We start from the raw sequence: 21,270 nt of genomic DNA on the forward strand, positions 1-21,270 counted from the left end.
CTGCTACGCCAACCGGGCTGCCCTTTCTCTAAATATCTAAAAAAAATTTAAAATCTCTTGACACTGATTTGTGTTTCTCTGCATAGTTAAGATTTCAAGTTAATCCACAGCCCATGCTTCATGTCTTATACTTTAGCACCTCTGATGTTTACTGGCTGTGAAATTTGCCAGCAACAATTAATAACATTTCTGGTTGCCAAAATAAATGTCGATTTGAATGTGAGTTAAGAGTGCCGACATAATCTCAATCTCCATTTTCTACTGTGTAGTTCGACAACTAGAATATCATACTCAGCCATCTCCATCATTTGGCTTCTAAAGAATAAAGAAGTTCTCTAGTAAAATAAGAATACCTACAAATGCTGGGGTCCAATGCAATGCACAGAAACGCTAGAGAAAATCAGCAGGTCACATAGCATCCGTAGGAAGTCAAAGTCAATCGATGTTTTGGTTCCGAGTCCTTAGTCAGGAAGGTCAAAATATCAGACAGATAGCTGAATAAATGGAGGAGGAAAAAGGGTAAATGGAATAGGTGAGAGGGAAGGAGAGAAAGACACTGATAAATGATGGGGAGATGGCAAAGGTAGCTCTCATAGAATGAAGGGAAGGTGTGGGTAGCTGGAGGAAAGTAGAAAGAGAGATAGGGATATAGCGAGACGAGGGAGGTGGTGAGGTTAATGGAAATTGGAGAAGTTCATACTGATACCATCAGGTGTTGAGATGGAATACGAGGTGTTGTTCCACCAATTTGTGGGTGGCCTCACTTTGCAGTATGAGGCTGTGGACATACATGGGGCAATGGGGTGTGGAATTTACATGGTTGGCCACTGGGAGGTCCTTGCTCTTGTAGTGGACAGAGTGATAGTGGTCAATGAAATGATCTCCAAGTTTTCATCCAGTCCCTGCAATGTGGAGCAGGCCATATCAGGATCACCAAATGCAGTACATAACACCTGCAGATTCACAGGGGAAGTGTTGTTTCACTTGGAAGGACTCTTTGGGGTCCCGAATGGAGGTGAGGGAGAAGGTGTAGATGCAAGTCTAGCATTTCTTGTCATCACTGGGATAGGTAGAATTGGTTGAAAGGGATGAGAGGACGAAGGAATTGCAGAGTGCGCGGTCCCTTCGGAAAGTGGTAGGGGAGGAGGCAAAAATGTGTCCATCAATGGGATCCCATTGGAGGTGGCAGAAATTGTGGAGGATATGTTGGATGTGAAGGCTAGTGGGTAGTTGGTGAGGACAAGGGCAATCCTGTCCTTGTTGCATCTAGATTTGGAGGAGGCAAGGGCAGATGTATGTGAAATGGTGGAGATGTGGGTAAGGACTGAGTTAGTGGCAGTAGGGGGGGGAAGCCATATTTTCTGAAGAAGGCTCATCTCAGATGTCCTGGAATGTCCTAGGAGCAGGTACAGTGGAGATGGGGGAATTGAGAAAAAGGAATAGAATCCTTAGAAAGGAGACAGGGTGGAAAGAGGAGTATGGGAGCTGGTGGGTTGATATCAGGTACTTATCAATAGTTTTTATCTTGAAATGGAGAACAAGAGATTGAGAAAGTGATGGACCAAGTGTCAGGGTGGAAATTTGCAGCTAGGTATATAATGTTAATGAGCTCATTATGCTCATGGCAGCAGCCATCAATATCGCGGAGGAAGAGTTGAGGGGCGTTGCCTGTGTTGGCTTGAAGCATGGATTTCTCCACATATCCAACAAAAAGACAGGCATAGCTAGGACCCATACAAGTACCCATGGCTATACATTTGACTTGGAGAAAGTGAGATGATTCAAAAGAAGTTAGTGAGGCTGAGTTCAAGTTGAGCTGGGTGGAGGAGGGTGGTAGTGGTGTGGAACCGGTTGGGTCTGTTATTAAGGAAGAAGTGGACAGCTTTGGCCTCCACGATTATGGTGCTTTGAGCGACTGGTAATGGAGCATATCAAAGCACACCTACCAATGACAATGGATGCATTCCAGTTTGCCTTTCAGCTCAACTGACCCACAGACAATACCATAGCCCTGACCCTCCACACCGACGTAACCCATCTAGAGAATGATGTCGCTCACATCAGGCTGTTGTTCATTGACAATCTCAGCATTCAACACAATCCTACCTCAGAGACTGTCCTCACTGGGACTCACTACTCCTCTTTGCAACTGGATCTTGGACTTCTTGATTGAAACACCACAGCCTCTGTGGGCTGGCAACAAAACCTCAAACCCCATCACACTGAGCACTGGCCCACCTCAAGGCTCTACTGTTCATGCTGCTAACATGACTGTACTGCCAGGTTCAGCTCCAACAGAATCAACAAGTTGGTTGGCCTCATCGGCAACAATGATGAGTTGGCTTACAGAGGAGGTTGGTACAATGGTATAACCTAAGTCTCAACATGGACAAAGGAGATGATTGAGGACAAAGAGCAACTCCTCACTACATATCAGTGGCTCCATCTTAATGAGAGTGGGGAGCACAAAGTTCCTTGGAGTGTTCATTTAAAGGATGACCTATCTTGGACCTACAACACCTTTCAATAGTCAGGAAGCTGCAGTAGTGCAGATGGTGAGAATGTTGAACAATCCAAGAAACTCAAAAACTATATTTATATATATTTATTTTGGATCGCTATGTATATACTGTATGTCATTGGTATGTGTGTGTATGCGTACTATGGTCTGGAGATACACTCTCATCAGGTTGCATATGCACATATGTTCAATCCAATGACAATAAACTTGAACTTGATTTTCTTTATGGGCGATAAGGTGTAGAGGGAATGGATGTCCATGGTGAAAATGCGGCAGTCCTGTCCTGGGAACTGGAAGTTATTGAAATGATAGAGGGCATGTAAGGAATCACAATGAAGGTGGGCAGGTACTAAGACCAAGGGAGAAAGAGTTGATTCAAGGTAAGATGCTACCTGTTCAGTGGGTCAGGTGGACGCAAAAACAATGGTGGTTGACTTTATGGATCTTAGGTAGGAGGTAAAACCAGACAGTGCAGGGTTGGAAAACAATGAGATTTGGTGCTGTGGGAGGGAGATAACCAGAAGTGATGGTGGGTTCTTGTCAAGGGATAAGTAAGTGGAGGTCTTTGAGAGCTGTTGCCTGGCTTCAGTAAAGTAGAGGCATTACATAAGTCTGGGGATTTAATAGTGAGTAGGGATTGGTGCAGAGAGAATGGAGGGCAGAACATTCGGAGGAGATGAGACTGAAATAGGTGAGAAGAATAGTGAAGTCTAATGGTTAATGTCTCAGTGGCAGTTGGAAATGAAAAGATCCAGAGCAGACAGAAACCCTCAAAGAGGTGTCCAAGAGGAGAAAGAAGGAGAAAGGGTCTTCAGTGGAGGGTGAAGAATACTTGTTGAAGTTGGCTCAGAGATGATGGAAGAAGAGTTTGGCATGTTGGCATGTGTGGAACTCATTGAAGAGTGGGCAAAGGGGAACAAAGGTAATGCCTTCTTTGAGGATAGAACATTACATCTCAAAGAGGGGTAGATTGGAGAGGATAGTAAAGAACTAGCAGGTTTTACAGGGGTAGGCAAGGTGGAGGTCAGAGGAGGGAGGAGGGTTGGGAGGGGGCAGTGGGGAGAAGTGGAGCAGACATAGCAGAGGTTGTTGTAGGGGTCAGTGGGGTGCAGGGGATCAGAAGAGGGATGTGGGTTTGGGGGAGGGGTGATCAGAGGGGGCAGTTGGAGGAGACCTCACTGTGATTAGAGTAGGGATCAGAGGGGTGGAGGAAATGTAACTTCTGAGAGTTTACAACAATGGTCTCCTTTCAAATGGAAATATCTGGCATCCTGAGAACTGTTCCACCTTCATTTATAACAGAGTAACTCAATGCCTTGTATTGTTGATAATGATCAAGCCAACAACTCCCACCATTGTTCAAAGAAATCAACAGCAAATGTGACATTTTCTTGCAAGTTTGGTTTGATATAGAAATACCAACACTGCGATCAATTATTTAATTTTTAATTTTTAAAATTTAGACGTACAGGCCCCTCTTGGCCCACAAGCCCATGCTGCCCAATTACAACCAACTGACCTACAACCCCCATACATTTTGAAGGGTGGGAGGAAACCTCAGCACCCAGAGGAAACCCGTGTAGTCACAGGGAGAACATACAAACACCCTACAGACAGCACCAAATCTGAACCCCCATTGCTGGCACTGTAACAGCGTTGCACTAATCGCTACACTAACCGTGCTGCCCTCTATGCTAACCATGCCACCCCTCTATGCTAATCATGCCACCCCTCTAATCTAACCGTGCCGCCTCTCTACACTAACTATGCCACCCCTCTAAATGAACCGTACTGCCTTCTACATTAACCATGCCGCCCCCACACCTCTAAACTAAGCATGCTGTCCTCTATGTTAACCATGCCACCCCTCTACACTAACCACTACGCTTACCGTGCCCCCCTCTAAATTAACCTTTCTGCTCCTCTAAGCTAACCTTTCCACCCCTTTACGCTAACCATGCCACCCCTTTACATTAACCATGGAACCCATCAATGCTAACCATCCCACCCCTCTACGTTAACCGTGCTATCCCTCGACATTAACTGTGCAACCCGTCAATGCTAACCGTGCCACCCATCTACATTAATCGTGCCACTATTCTATGTTAACTGTGCCACCCCTCTACACTAACCATTCCACCCTCTACATTAACTGTACTGCCGCTCTACACTAACCGTGCCTCCCCTCTATGCTAACCATGTTACCTCTCTATGCTAACCGTGCCACCTCTCTATGTTAACCATGCCACCTCTCTATGCTAACCATGCCATCCCTCTACAATAACAGTGCCACCCCTTTACATTAACCATGCAACCCCTCAATGCTAACCATGCCACCTCTCTAAGTTAACCATGCCATCCCTCTACATTAACCATGCCACCCCCTCTATATTAACCATGCCACCCCTCAATGTTAACTATGCCACCCCTCTATGCTAACCATGCCGTCCCTCTAAACTAACCATGCTGCCCCCTAAGCTAACCATGTCATCCCTCTACGCTAACCGTGCCACCGTCAATGCTAACTGTGGCACCCCTCTACACGAATCGTGCCACCCCTCTACACAAACCGTGCCATCCCTCTACATTAACCATGCCTCTCCTCTACGTTAACTGTGCATCCCCTCTATGTTAACCATGCCTCCCCTCTATGTTAACCGTGCCTCCCCTCTACACAAACCGTATCACCCCTCTACGTTAACCTTGCCACCCCTCTACGTTAACCGTGCCTCCCCTCTATGTTAACCGTGCCTCCCCTCTGCATTAACCATGTCACCCCTCTACGTTATCCATGCCATCCCTCTACGTTAGCCATGCCGCCACTGATCAAGTGTTTCTTCATACTTTGTGTTGCCTGTAACATTTTTCAATGAAATTGTTACATCACTTGAATAACCCAACAATCCCTTACCAAAGTTCCCTGAAAGCCTAATTTGACATATCAGATCTAAATGAGTTTTAACGGCATTCCAAGGCATAATTACTGTTTTTAAAAATTCCTGGTTCTATTTAAATTTGTGATACATAGAGAAATTACCTCATACAAACATTCCAAAGTGCAAAGGATTATAAATGAGAAAGAACGAGATAGAAATAGATCATGGTGTGACACATTCATTTTGGGCCATGATTCAATTTCAATGAAAAATCATTCTGATTTCAAGTGGAGGACTTACTGTGAGTTCCCCTCTGCAATTTGCCATCCAGAAAAAAAGAACATTAATTTAAATCTGGTGTCCCTGGAGCCTACACTGCCATTACTTAAGATTGTGCCTGATCTCTCTGTGACCTCAACTCTACAACCTTATTCACTGAACACACCTTTACCTCCTTACTTATCAAGAATCGATCTTCTGCTATGGAAACATCGTAAAACTAATTTTAGCAACCCCCCTTAACCTGTCACCAGATAGTAATGGGTACCAAGAAAAGGAAAAGTCAGCCATTTGTGAAGTCAGAAAGGACTGCAAATATTGAGCCTTTGGCTGAGCAACAGATGAGGATATCAATCCAGAGGAGGGTTATTTCATGGGGATTTTTCCACATTTTATGTCACACTTAAAATTTAATATTCAATATCCTGAACTGTTTCTTTACAAGAACACACTTGGAACAGGAGGGCACTCAGACCCTGATGTCTGCCCCACTGTTCTATATTATCATATCTGATTTGCTCCAGGTCCCAACTCTTCTTCCCTAACATTCTCAATTCCTCATTTATTTATCTGACTCCTCTTTAAGTACTTCCAATGACCTGATTTCCACAACCCTTCAGGATAGAAAAAGCTAGAGGTTCACCAACTGCTGGGAGAAGAAATCCTGATGGCTCTCCTGTAACTATATTCTCATGTTCAATCACTGCCACTGGTGCAAACCTCCCAGCAATCCACCTGCTATGCCTCCTGAGGAACTTATACATTCCAATAAGGTCATCCCTTGTTCTCCATTGTTTCCATGTTTAACAATTGCAATTCTCAAGTTTCATTTCCACAATGAACACCACAAACAGAAACAGCTTTGTTCTAGAAATATACTAAGTAGCGTCTTTGTTATTAAGATGGATTGCCCCATGTGATAATGAAGAATGTGTTGAGCCACAAGCATCTCTGTGCCAAGGTGGAGAGAACTCCCTTCCATGACATTTTACTGATGTTCAGAATATTAGGAGAGGTCATCAGCTGATGGAAGACTCTGTCATGGATGGGCTGGCAATGAAGATTTGGGGTTCAAATTGGAATTGAGGCTAAGGATCTGGTTGGGACTAGAAATTTGAGTCTTAGGCTGGAGGTTGGAGTTGTGCCCAGCTCTGCTTAATTTGTAGATGGTCCATTCCACTGACGTAATACCCAGGCACTGAAAATCTCTCCCTTTAACTCTGTGTGATAAAGGAATTTGAATCTCCAGAAACCTTTTCTTCCTCCAGATACTTGTCATCAAATTCTAAGGAATAGAATTCAACTGGAAAGCTGCAGGGATTCTTCACCACCACCGTCCCCTCCACTTCTGTGCTGTACGGTAAAATTGGACCCAGTTCCAACAAAGTGGTGGCAAAATCGAGGCGAGGCTCCAGCCCTTGACCTCTGGCCATGATCAGCACCTGGTTTCTGCTTTGTGCTAACTTCAACACCAGGCGATGATTATAAAGCTTCTGTTGATTTAAAAGAAACATCCGCAATCAAATCTCATGTAGTTATGACAGAAAATAATGAGTTGCATTGTTGTTAAAACAAAACAAATAATTATCAGTCACACTAGTATGAAAATAGAATTCCAGGTATCAACATATTGTAAAACTGCTGGTATCCAGCATCTACCCATTCCCATCGGTTGCTTGAGACTTACTCTCACAATGTCTAATACACCTGCACTAATAATAGTTTAAAAGACAAAAGACAAGAACACTGTATTTACAATGAACAAGCTTCACTTGTATGAAAATATAAACCTTGAAGCATTTTCAGTCACATTCTTTGAAAACATCTGCAGGTTCCTACACCTCCACGGAACTACCTTAAAGATGAAAAATAACATTATACATAATTAACCCCACCCCACCCCCCCAAGTTTACAGATAAACCCTCTGACCAGGGCAACTCTTACTATAGGATCTTAGTATAGGATCTAAAGGTAAAATTTCAGCTAAATCATCATTATATTAGATTAAACTAATTCCTTTTTCTTGAAATAATCCTTATTTGAAAGATTGGTAAATGAAAGGTATAAAATTGGTGGAGGATTGTTTTGAAGCAGGTAGGTTTATTTCTTTTAATAGATTTCAAGAGAAGTTTGGCATTTCACCAAATTCCTATTTTACTTATTATCAAGTTCGAGATTATTGTTAGAAAATTTTTGACGAGAATTGGTGTTACCTGGTCAAACGAAATTTGAGATGTTAATTTCTGACAAGGGAAAAAAAGGGTTTATTTCGGAAATGTATATTTGCAGGAAAAGATGGAAAAGGTTGATGTATATAACGTGAAGGAGAAGCGGGAGAAAAATGTGGCTATTACTTTGTTTTGGGAGGAATGGTCGAACATGTGTGTTGACAGTGTTACGAAATTACTCAATGTGCGGTATAGTTTGGTTAATTATAACTTTTTACATCAATTGTATTTAACCCCTTAAAAGTTGAAGAAATACGGTTTTAGTTCATCAGATTTGTATTTTAGATGTGGAGAACAGAAAGGTACATTTTTACATTCATTATAACCATATAACCACTTACAGCACAGAACAGGCCAGTTCGGCCCTACTAGTCCATGCCATAACAAATCCCCACCCTCCTAGTCCCACTGACCAGCGCCCGGTCCATACCCCTCCAGTCCTCTCCTATCCATGTTAACTATCTAGTCTTTCCTTAAATGTAACCAATGATCCCGCCTCGACCACGTCTGTCGGAAGCTCATTCAACATCCCCACCACCCTTTGCGTAAAGAAATTTCCCCTCATGTTCCCCTTATAATTTTCCCCCTTCAATCTTAAACCATGCCCTCTAGTTTGAATCTCCCCCACTCTTAATTGAAAAAGCCTATCCACGTTTACTCTGTCTGTCCCTTTTAAAATCTTAAACACCTCTATCAAGTCCCCTCTCAATCTTCTAAGCTCCAGAGAAAAAAGCCCCAGTCTGCACAACCTTTCCCTGTAACTCAAACTTTGAAATCCTGTCAACATTCTCGTGAACTTTCTCTGCACTCTCTCTATTTTGTTTATATTATGGGCATGTACAAAAGTTAAACTTTTCTGGGAAAAAATTATCAAGTTTTTGAGAGACTTATTTAAAATGGATTTGCAATTTGATCCATTAGTGTGTTTATTGGGTTATCTTTTTTTCTTTGCTTGGCTTCGCGGATGAAGATTTATGGAGGGGGTAAATGTCCACGTCAGCTGCAGGCTCGTTGGTGGCTGACAAGTCCGATGCGGGACAGGCAGACACGGTTGCAGCGGTTGCAGGGGAAAATTGGTTGGTTGGGGTTGGGTGTTGGGTTTTTCCTCCTTTGCCTTTTGTCAGTGAGGTGGGCTCTGCGGTCTTCTTCAAAGAAGGTTGCTGCCCGCCAAACTGTGAGGCACCAAGATGCACGGTTTGAGGCGATATCATCCCACTGGCGGTGGTCAATGTGGCAGGCACCAAGAGATTTCTTTAGGCAGTCCTTGTACCTTTTCTTTGGTGCACCTCTGTCACGGTGGCCAGTGGAGAGCTCGCCATATAACACGATCTTGGGAAGGCGATGGTCCTCCATTCTGGAGACGTGACCTACCCAGCACAGCTGGATCTTCAGCAGCGTGGACTCGATGCTGTCGACCTCTGCCATCTCGAGTACTTCGACGTTAGGGATGAAAGCGCTCCAATGAATGTTGAGGATGGAGCGGAGACAACGCTGGTGGAAGCGTTCTAGGAGCCGTAGGTGATGCCGGTAGAGGACCCATGATTCTGAGCCAAACAGGAGTGTGGGTATGACAACGGCTCTGTATACACTTATCTTTGTGAGGCTTTTCAGTTGGTTGTTTTTCCAGACTCTTTTGTGTAGTCTTCCAAAGGCGCTATTTGCCTTGGCGAGTCTGTTGTCTATCTCGTTGTCGATCCTTACATCTGATGAAATGTTGCAGCCGAGATAGGTAAACTGGTTGACCATTTTGAGTTTTGTGTGCCCGATGGAGATGTGGGGGGGCTGGTAGTCATGGTGGGGAGCTGGCTGATGGAGGACCTCAGTTTTCTTCAGGCTGACTTCCAGGCCAAACATTTTGGCAGTTTCCGCAAAACAGGACGTCAAGCGCTGAAGAGCTGGCTCTGAATGGCAACTAAAGCGGCATCGTCTGCAAAGAGTAGTTCACGGACAAGTTTCTCTTATGTCTTGGTGTGAGCTTGCAGGCGCCTCAGATTGAAGAGAGTGCCATCCGTGCGATACCGGATGTAAACAGCGTCTTCATTGTTGAGGTCTTTCATGGCTTGGTTCAGCATCATGCTGAAAAAATTGAAAAGAGGGTTGGTGCGAGAACACAGCCTTGCTTCACGCCATTGTTATATGAATGCATTAATGACAGGACTGTGGTTGGATAAATCTCAACTTTCATTTATACATTTAGGTTTGGCTGTAGCAAGAAAATGTATAGCTATTACGTGGAAAAATGATGTTGAATTGAATATACAAAGAAGGCATAGTGAATTACAATCTGTATTTGGAAATGATAACTTATAATTTGCAAAATAATTATCCTTTTTTTGGTAAAGTGTGGAGTTTATATTTGGAATGTATGGGTTTGGACACTAAATAAGTGATTTTATGTGTGATGTAAAGGGTTAGCACACCAAGCAGTAACCATTAATTTTTTTTTTAGCTTTGAGGGGAGGTGGGTGGGATGGGTTAATTTAGGTGGGAGGTGGTAGTAAGGGTTTTTTTTTGTTGTTAGAACATTTTTTTATGTAGATGCTCTGTAAAACTTTTAAATAAAATTTCCAAAAAAACCCCACAACTTTATTTAAATAAAGTTACAATCTAAGCACGGCCAAGGTACTCCGCTGGCTGAATATTTGCTCCCATCTTCACCAAATGTTTATGTATTATTTCAGAGAACACTTAGTTTTACAATTTATGTGTTTTTTACTGATTATTTTAGTTTTATTTATTTTAATTTTAAAATTTATTTTCCTTGATTTTTTGCCAGTTGTTTGGGGTTTTACTGTAATCGATAAATCTCTGATGCACAGATTATTATGTTCAGTTCAGGTCACCTAATTACAGGAAAGATGTGGGTGCAGAGGAGATTTACCAGGATTTTCCCTGGATTAGAAAATGTATTTCATGAGGCCAGTTAGCAGAGGTCAGACTTTTCTCTTTGGAGTTAAGAAGGATGAGAGGCGACTTAATCAAAGTCTATGATATCATTTGAGGCATTGATAAAGTAGACAGTAAGTACCTTTACCCAGGGCATGTGTAGCAAACACCTGAGGGCATCTGTACAATGTGAAGGGAGGAATGTTTGGGGGAGACATCAGGAGTAAGTTATTTTAACACAGAGTTGTGGGTGCCTGGAATGGATTGCCAGGGATGGTGGTGGAAGCTGGATCAATAGGGGCACATGGATGAAAGAAAAATAGAGGGTTATGAGGTAGGGAGGGTTTCTGTTTTTTTGGTAGGTATATATAGGTTGGCACAACATTGTGGGCCAAGGGCTTATACTGTGCTGTAATCTTCTCTGTTTTATATTCTCACATATTTAAGATATACAGTATAAGAATCTTTAAAGGAAAATTGGGAAGATACAGTGGCTGGAGATTTAGAAATCAGAATTTTCGACAGAAGAACTGGAAGGGAAGTTTTGAGTTAGAAACTGTTTGATACTAATAGAATTGAATTAGAGAGACTGTCAGCAAGAAGGTCGGGAACCTGAACAAATAGGATAGCTCAGAGAAAGGCTTTCCTGTCACAATGAGCCAATGATCTTGAATTCTGAGTGATTCTATAATCATGTAATAAAAGGGCTGCTCTTCATTGTACCAGACAAGAAAAGAGTCCTTATCGTTCTCCCTCTCCTATGCTTCAGTCCTGAATACTTCGGACAACCAGAGCTAAAGTGATCCTGTTCAAAGTGTTCAGAAGAGTCAAAAAAAAGAGGTTAGAGAAACCCACTGACTTTGCAACAACCTCCAACCATCCATCCTTTTTTGCACAATGTGTGCCTTGGATGGCTTTCATTCCTACTCACCTCCAGGCACATGCCATGTCTGTTTTCAGGTATGCCCACAAGTGCCACAATGGCACATATCCCTGCCAAGAACTGGAATGTCATTCTTTGCTTCCTCAGGAAACTTACCTCTTCTGCAGGACTGAAAGACACCTGCACATTGACTCTCTCCCCAGCGTTTACCACACCACAAAGCGGCAACATGAGGAACACTTGCGACGGCGGTTTCAACCCTTTCAGTAGCTTGGATCGCAGGTGCAGCGGCACGTGTTTATCAATCTGTTCAAATCAGAAATATCAAAGCTGAATTAACAATGTCACTCGGAAATCAATAAATTATACTGACAAAGAATTATACAGAAGTTAGCAGTAAATAAAATTTGGGCTACATGTTTGGGTAGCAGCTAACACAGTGCCAGTAACCTGGGCTCAAATCCACTGCACGTTCTCAATGTGTCTGCGTGGGTTTTCTCTGGTGCTCCAGTTTATTTTCACCCTCCAAAAATGTACAGGGGTTAGAGGTTAATTGGTGTATTTTGGAGGCATGGGCATTGGGCTGGAAATGCCTGTTACCATGCTGTACACCAAATTTATTTTGAAAAAAAACAGGGTCCAAGAGTATTACAACCCATTATGTTGTGCCTACTCAACAATCTAACCCTTCCCAACCTCCCAACCATAATCTCCAGTCTTTGCATCCATGTGCCTGCCTAAGAATCTTTCAAGTGTCCCTCTTGTACCAGCCTTCACCACCAACACTGACAATGCATTCTGGCTAGTTGCATCACTGTCTGGTATGGAGGTGCCAATGCTCAGGACAAGAAAAAAACGCTAGAGGGTTGTCAACTCGGCCTGTGACATCACGGGGACCAGACTTCACTCCATCGAGGACATCTACAAGAGGTGGAGTCTTAAGAAAGCAGCCTCTATCCTCAAGGACACCAATGGCTTCTTCACTCTGCCATCATTAGGGAAAAAGGTACAGGAGTCTAAAGACAAGCACTCAGTGGCATAAGGCCAGCTTCTCCCCCGCTGCCATCAGATTCCTAAATGATCAATAAACCAAAGACACGGCCTTACTTTGACTTTTTGTGCACTATTTTTATTCATTGTTTTAAGGTGGTTGATATAAATGTGATGCTGCCGCAAAACAACAAATTTAGTAACTTGTTCATGACAATAAATTCTGACCCTGATTATGAAATGGAAACAAGCTTTTATCACCTTTTGCTTCACAATGCTGGTGTCAGTGAAAAACCATTCGCAGGGCACTTCCAGGTGGTTGTAGAGCTGAATAGTTATAACCATGCAATGCCCACATTGCACGCTGCCAAAGTCCAGCTGCTCACTGGAGACAGTCAGGGATGGCTCTGTCACTGTCGCTTGCATGATGACGTCTACAGTGGGTCCACCTACAGCCTGAACAAAGCATTAGAAATATTACCAAATTAATCCAGAATGTTCTTCCTTTTGCTCTGCAACCTCTTCTGGACAAGCTTCCATCACTGCAATAATAAAAGAGCAAAGGCCTAAATATTTGATGTTTTCTGTCAATCCATTTTCTTCCAATGAAATAATTTTTTTTTTTTCCCAATTGGACACAGGAATTACTTTCCTGAAAAAGAGGAAAATTAGCATAGAATGAGATGTGGCTATCCATTATGTACTGTAATGGTTAATGTAAAGCTGCTGTGGCACACATAATTGTGGTGGTGAAGCAGCCCCGCTTGTCACGCGCGGTCAGCGGGCAGCCGCGGCAAAGATGGCATCGCAGGTCCTTCTCTTCCGGAGCAGACTGGAAGTACGCGTTTACGTCGACGTGACACAAGTTCTGGGACACGAGGGATAGGCTCTGGACGGTCTTAAAGGCTGCAACACGAACTTCAAAGTAAATCAGTTGTGCTAAACGAGCTCACAACCTGCTGTCTCAGTTCTTTTGTTCCGCTCATGCTCAACATGCTACAAAGCTATATTTCCTATGTCTAAGGTAATTTAGTGGGTTTGGAACAGGGTTTTTTACACACACACACAATACATTTAGAAATGAGGTCATCTTTCAAAGTCGTGACATCTGCAAGGCAGAGTTATGAAGGGTACATATTTTCCAAAAACCTGGAGCTGCCAACTGTTAAAAATTCCAGTAAATGCGCACATTTCCAGAAATTTAGACTGATCTCATTGATGATGTGAGAGAACTATATACAAAAGACTGAGAGACATTCTGAATCAGAAGAAGAATGAAGAAGACTGAGAGACACTTGATCTCCTCCTGGAAAGACAGGACTTGTATTATCCTTATCACAGGAGATACACAACATAAGTGGTTTTTAAATAAGTAAGACCACTACTGACTACCTCAAAGAAGTAAAGTTTCCAAATCATTTGAAAAGGATCTGTGTTTTTCTTCTTAACAGAAGAAAATACCCAGTGGTATTTTAAAAGAAAATGGCCACTGTGACTACTCTTTTAAGAAAAGAGAGGCAGCCTTATTTGTGCCCAAAATATGGTCACTCCTGCTTAAAGAATATCTCTCTGAAAGGCAGCTCATTACGAGACTTGTGAATTTAAAGCGATCTGAAAATATAATGTTTAAAAGTGCTTCATAATTACTTCTGAATTGCAATTTAAAAGGATCCTCAAAGTTCAACGAGATATTTGAAACTGGGCTTTAAAATGGGCTTTTTTCAGAATCAAACTTAAACTGTAATTGTTTTGGACTTTAACATACACACACTTACATTTGTGCATAATGTGATTAAATTTAGAGTTAGGTTCAGAGATAAGTAAGAACTGTCTGCTTAACAGTTTAACAAAAACTACTATTTTGAATTTACCACTGTCTGGTGAATCTTCCATTACTGTTCCTTTGTTAGTACTAATAAGATTTTATTAGTTCGTAACAGTACCTCCTGATGAGTTTCTCTTGTCAATGCCAATTTAAACAAGTCCATTCTTGCCTGCCAGTGTTGGTGTCCTATACTGAGTGGACAGCTGTTCTCAGCCCAGGATGTTAATAAACATGCTCCCAGCAGCCATGTTAATGTCAATTTTCTAATCATTCAAGAGGGGCTTTGCATGCTGAGCCAGCATTTAATTACCCGTGCCTAATTGCCCTTGAGAAGGTGGTGGGGTGCTGCCTTCTTAAATTACTGCAATCCTTTGGGTGTGGGGATACCCACAATTTTTAATTTTAATTTAGACGTATAGCACGGTAACAGGCCATGAGTCTATACTGCCCAGTTTATACCCAATTAACCTACACTCCAAGTACATTTTGAACAGTGGGAGGAAACCAGAGCCCCAGGTGTTATGAGCCCAAATGACCCCAAAACCCAGCAGCAATAGATATTCACCAAGACAAATGGTTACTTAAACAAAAGATCTTTTTAATTATCTTTAAACATGAAAACAGAATCAAACTTTAACTTATCACTATTAACTTAATAACCTAACTTAACCCCCTTCTAATTCTAAGTGCACATGTATGTAATGTGTGTGTAAATTTTTAAAAAAGTTCTTTGGTTCACAGTTCAATCTCACTTCTCATTTTTCCAAGTTCACTGGTTGCAGGCAATTATTATACTGTGCACAGAATTTAACATTTATAAAGTTCACCAGGCTTTGGTGCTCGAAAGGTAAATGATTACTGCTCAGGAAGGTTCTTGTAGGTTTGCAGAGAGAGATGTGTAGTTCCAAGATTTCCACAACTAAGGTACCACCATTAGCCACCTCAATGTCTTGCTGAGAAACTTGTTCAATCAGGGTTCTCCAATGATAACCTCTTTCTTTTAGGCTATCATAGAGTTCCTTTCTGTTCCACTTATTCCAAGAGAAACATCAAACAGATATCACTTCCAGCCATCTAGCACTCTGGAGCTTCTGTTTCAGTTCCAACTAGCTTCTCCTGGCTTGTTATAGCTTTCTGTGTCTCACACAGTCAAAGACTCCCTTCTGTCTCTCTCTCTATCTGAGATTCAAACTGCCAGCAGCATGTTATTCTCTCTCTCCTTTGCAAACACCCTGACCTTCTCCAGCAAACAATAGGAGTTAGTCTTTGGTCCATCTGTTGTAAATGATAACCTCTCAATGACCTCTGAGTAAGCACTTTGCAGAGAGGTCAAAATCCTTGCAAAAAGATCCAAAGCAGACAACCTGGCTCTGGCTATTCTTCCAAGACAATAGTCCATTCATTTCATGACATAATTTCAATTAGCACCTACTTATGAAATGTCCATAGCATTCTCCATGGTTTCTGTAAAGTAATTGAATATGAATTATTCAGTATTTCAAATAAGATCTGTTTTAAAGTGTGTGTATGTAACCTACTCTAATTTTACCAATTTATCTCCCAAAAACATTCCCAAATATTTAATCACACAGATAATACCCACACAGACATGGGGAGAACATACAACTCCTTTCAGACAGTGCGGGATTTGAACCCCGGTCCTGATCACTGGTGCTATTAAGGCTAATCATGGCACTCAAAATGGTGTGGGGAATGGAACAGCAATAGATTTCCAAGTCAGGACAGTGTGCAGTTTTGAGGGCAACTTTTAGGGGCCTTTGCTGCTTCTCTTTTCAAGCTGGTAGAGGTGCTGGGTTTGGATGGTGCTGCTTAAGGAGAAAAATCCAGCAGTGGTGTCTACTGATGTCCACACTAGGTGCTGTGATCTGTGGGCTCAATGATCTCTGTAGCAAAGCTCACACATCACTGTAATATTTAACTGCACCCTTCTCAATTTGTTCCAAGTCTCACTCCTTCCCCACTCCCTCCTCATTCTCATCTTTACTGCCCTTCCATTTTCCATGAACTCTACTGCCTTGTTTGGAATTAGGACAAAATGCAGACCCCAGTGAGGTCTGGAAATTGTGAATGCAATTTCCTGACAAAGATCTTTTATTAAGAAAGACTGCAATTGTAATTATCTCTGAAAATATGTATGGGGTTTGTAGTTTTATTGGTGTATTTGGGCAACACAGGCATGTGGGGCAGAAGGACATCTTATCATGCTGTATTTCTAAATTTAAAAAAAAATTATTCAAAAATTGGGAAAATACCAATGATGCTTTTGAATGGAGGAGATGTGAGAACAACAAAACCCATGGCCATTCTCTGCATGATGTGACGGGATAGTTATGACACTACAGTTTAAGATCAAGTGACACGAGAATCACAGGAGCTGACTGCTCTTTGGTATGTTGGGTGGCATTTGGACAGAAAAGGTCACTGCAGCACTGTACATGTAAGCTTGACAGCTGCAGCATTCCTGATTTACCACGTCTGACATCACCTTCTCACCTATAAGATGCATCATACGGTGTTATATTATCTAGAGCTCCGAGACCAAATGAACGACAAATCATTCTGGCTCATTGCTGTCAAATGGAGCTAACTGAAAATGGACCTCAGAAAAACAGGAGAGATTGTTAATTTTTTAACGCACCTGTATTGATAACAAACCCTTCGTAAACCCAAGACTGACATTTGCACTGAGAGGATCAAATCGTACTTCAAAAGTTTCTGTTTCACAGTGGGGAAGATTCTTTACCCGATGCAGCTCAGTGCTGAAGCCTACAATAAAACCAGATCAAATATCAGACACTGTAGACACATATTTATCGATCCTCTCATGCTGCAAATCTTTATTATTGCTTTATAATTCCTTATCACTTTTCTGCCTTGGCAAATTGTGCTATTTTAATTTATACTCTTGGAGTTGATGTATCTTCTGGATCTGTGTGGCTGCAGCAAGTGAGCTTGTCGGTGCATCTGTACCTTTTGTACTTGTGTATATGACAATGAGCTCTCATAGTCATCAGCCATTCTCAATGGAGGCCATACACCAGATACTGGAGTCACGTGCAATACCCAAATGTGCAGGAGCTACTCAGTAGATAAAGCAGCATCTAAAGGAAATAAAAGATAACCAACATTTTGGGCCGAGCCCTTTTGTGGATCGATTTAAAACCTGGGCCAGAACATAATTATGATTTATTGACTTCTGCATTGGGGGTTTGGGCCTATCTCAGCAGAGATTATAAACTAAGAAATAGGACATACAGGCCCGAAACATTAATTACTCCGAGGATGGATGGTGCTCTACTAGCTGCGAACCTGGGAAGGGAGGTCCCTTCCACAATGGACATCAAAACTCTGGGAAACAATGGCCAAGGTGCCCTGGTGGAAATGCAGCATCTTATTTGGAGCATCCAGTTAAAGAGCAAGAGTCTGTGCCTACATCTGTTCTTTTTAAAAACCATGATCCAATTCAAACAGAGAATAACAACAGTAATTCAGATTTCTCAACAACAACTTGTCTCATGAAGACTCTTCTTTTTAAAAATTAATCAAACCACCCTTAAGCATTAACAAAATTGCATTTGCATTCTTTATCTTTCCCTGCTTCTGACTTGTTTCCCCAAGTTTCTTGATTTCATCTCTTTCTATGCTTCAAATTAAAGAGATCTAGTTTCTCGAAAACATAAGATCATTCTATTTTCATGGTATAAAATGAATCCACTTGCATCTAACCAAATATTTTTTACACCCCTCTCAAGTATGAATATAAAGTCACACTTCTCAAAAACAGAAGATTCAAAACATCCTGATGAAGGTCTCAGGCCCAAAATGTTATCTGCCTATTAATTTCCACAGATTGTCCAAAACTTAGGCAGTGAAGAACTTTGTGGTTTCTGCATTGGGAGTTTAGTGCACATCTCAGCAGGGATAAGAACATAAGAAATAGGCAATAGCTGTTGAAGGAACCAGATAAGGCAGAGATAATGGACAGATGGAACCAGGGAGGGGAGGGATAGGAAGAATGGCCTAAGAGGAAAGGAACACAGGTGGATGGGTGGGTGGGTAATGGAACCAGGGAGGGGAAAGTTCCTCCAGTGGTTTTTCTTTGCTGTTGCAGATTCCAGCACCTGGAGCCTCTTATACCTCTGTGGCTTTGTTAATGTGGTAAATTTCTATTCTGTCAATGTGGCCAATAAACTCTGTGGTGATTAACATCAGCAAACATACATTCCCACGGGCAGCAAGATGTTGAACAACCAAAGGAACTGCTCACACTAACAATCTGAGGCTCTCATATTCATAAAACAATATTTATTTGTATATATTAATACTTGTTCCATATATGTATTGTTTGTCTGTACGTGCATTATGTCTGGTTCTGAGTCTGCGTGTTTTTGCACCGAGGATCGGAGAACGTTGTTCCGTCGGGTTGTACTTGTACAATCAGATGACAATAAACTTGACTTGAGAGCTTCAGTGTAGCAGGAATTTGGCAATTCCATATTTGAACATGACTTGCACATAATTTTGCTCTGACTCCCCATCCAGAAAGGGGCTTCCTTTCCGGTTTTCTTGTGTTTCCTCCCTCTCATCCTCCAACTTCTATCTTTGTTTTTTGACCAGACCCTACAGTGAATGGGAGACCAGCTCAGCTGTACACCAGAGGGTTCGTCAGTGGACAAATACCAGAGGCATCTAATTGCAAGCCCAATGGTCTGATGAAAAAAGCAGTTCAGGATTTTTTTTCCACAAGCCTGCATCCTGAACCATGTTCAATTTTTAAACCTAATATTGATTAATTGTTCACCAGATGAAGCTTGGTAGAGTAAAGGAGAGTACATCAAATTAGACCAGGAATGCAATAGTCGCAAATTATGAGGAGCACAGATTGGGATGATAGTTGGAAATTCTTCCCCATTGGAGAGGTATTTAAAACGAGATACCATAAGTATTTGGTAAGGGATTGGTGGTTTAGAGGTGATTTCAGGAATTTTTTTTTCACCCACAGTGTGTCTTGTCCCTGGAACCCTCTGCCTATAGTGTGGGTAGTGGAATAAAAAGACAATGCTAGTGAAACTCAACAGGTCAAACAGTGTCCTTTAATTAGCAAAGATAAAGATACATAGCCAACGTTTCATTAAGGTACCTTACCATTACTAAATAAAGGACACTGTTTCACCAGCTGAGTTTCATCAGCATTGTCTTTTTGCCTCAACCACGTGTCTGCAGACCTTTGTGACCTTGGGAGTGGGAGGCAGGTACTCTCTCAACATTTAAAATGTATACAAAGGAACATCTGACTCACAAAACATACAGAGGCTCTAGGTCAAGTGCTGGCAAATGGGAGTAAACAGGATGGGTGCTTGATGGTTAGCATGGGCATAGAGTTTCTATGCTCTATCACTCTCATCAAATTGAATATGGGAACTCTATTTCAATATCGGTGTCACAATAGTAAACTGTGAGGAAAAGAGGAAGTATAAGATTTATATTGTATATTCCCCCAACCCGATTCATATTTAGGCTCTTCTATGTAACCTGTAGCATGTATCATTTGTACAAGTGTTTACCTGTATTCTTAAGTGCACGCTTGTCAGTGTTAAAGGATACCGGCAAAAACCCTATGTTTGTAATCTTGACAATATGGATCTTGACTGTGCCAAGGATTACAAACCCAAAATCCAGGAAAAATTCAGGCAGAGGACATCTGCAAATAGAAACTTGAGATAAAATATGTGTACAATAATCTTAATTTTCAACAATAATCTTCATTTCAGAACTCTATGGCCCAGCACTCTTGGCAAGGAGCATGGATACAAGGCAAATGGCTCATCAGCTCTTTAAAGTTCATTTTGTCCCCCTGTTGCCCTGTCGACCAGTCTCAGACATTCTCATGCGTGAAATGGAATTATTTCTGGATTCATTACATTTCAGGCCAGAGGAATTAGCTAATAGAATTGGTATCAAAATTGACATTTCATGAATTCATCTGAATACAAATATCTTGATGATCTATACTTTTGTAATTTATTTTAAATGGTCCTCCCAGCTTCACTATTTCCTCTAATCTCAGTTTTGAGTTTGCCTTCCTTCCCCTGCAAGAAGATTGCTTTTCCCTTTTATGTCAATCTGATGTTGTGAATTCTATACTTCTCTACAGCTACTGAACACCATGTAAGGTCTTCCACTCATCACTCTCTACCAAGCATATCCTGCATCTCCCTGTATCTTAACATAGAATATAGAACATTAAAGCACAGTACCTTTCTTACCTCACACCCATAACCTTCTGTTTTTCTTACAACCATGCACCCATTTAAGAGACTTTTAAATGCCCCTAATAAACCAGCTTCCACCATCATTCCTGACAATCATAAACAGATGTTCTCTGGTATTTGCTATTGTTTCCCAGGAAAAACGTAATGGCTGTCCACCCTATAATCCCCTCAATTTTACATCTTCCTCAAGGCAACCCACTTTTTTCTCTCTTGCTTCTCTCTCTGGCACCTGCCATACACTAATCTCTGTCTCCCAACTCCATCCTTCAACCATCCCATCTGTCCATATCCCTAACCTCTTCTTGGTTCACCAATCCACGACCAGCCTTAGTCACAAAATCCATAACTCACCTCTGTCATCACAAAATGGTTGACTTGTTCACCTACGGTTGCTACACACATGCTGTCTTTTAATTAAAAATGTATTGGCAGAAAACTGAAAGGCTACTAAAATTGCAACATAGGTTGAGAAGAGGAAAAAAAAGAAT

General features: G+C 41.7%; 1 protein-coding gene across 1 annotated transcript in view; it reads right to left on the reverse strand.

Moving 5' to 3' along the window:
• The window catches only part of hydin (HYDIN axonemal central pair apparatus protein), a 1,560,590-nt gene that overhangs the window by 502,909 nt on the left and 1,036,411 nt on the right, over positions 1 to 21,270 (reverse strand). Inside the window, exons 32-36 of the mRNA XM_069900939.1 lie at positions 20,075 to 20,211; positions 17,149 to 17,276; positions 12,926 to 13,120; positions 11,831 to 11,980; positions 6,930 to 7,169 (exon numbers count right to left, since the gene is read on the reverse strand). Of these exons, the coding sequence (XP_069757040.1) occupies positions 6,930 to 7,169; positions 11,831 to 11,980; positions 12,926 to 13,120; positions 17,149 to 17,276; positions 20,075 to 20,211 (850 nt within the window). The remainder of the gene's footprint in view (positions 1 to 6,929; positions 7,170 to 11,830; positions 11,981 to 12,925; positions 13,121 to 17,148; positions 17,277 to 20,074; positions 20,212 to 21,270) is intronic.

This window comes from Narcine bancroftii, chromosome 10, assembly GCF_036971445.1.
Source record: "Narcine bancroftii isolate sNarBan1 chromosome 10, sNarBan1.hap1, whole genome shotgun sequence".
Lineage (NCBI taxonomy): Eukaryota > Metazoa > Chordata > Chondrichthyes > Torpediniformes > Narcinidae > Narcine > Narcine bancroftii.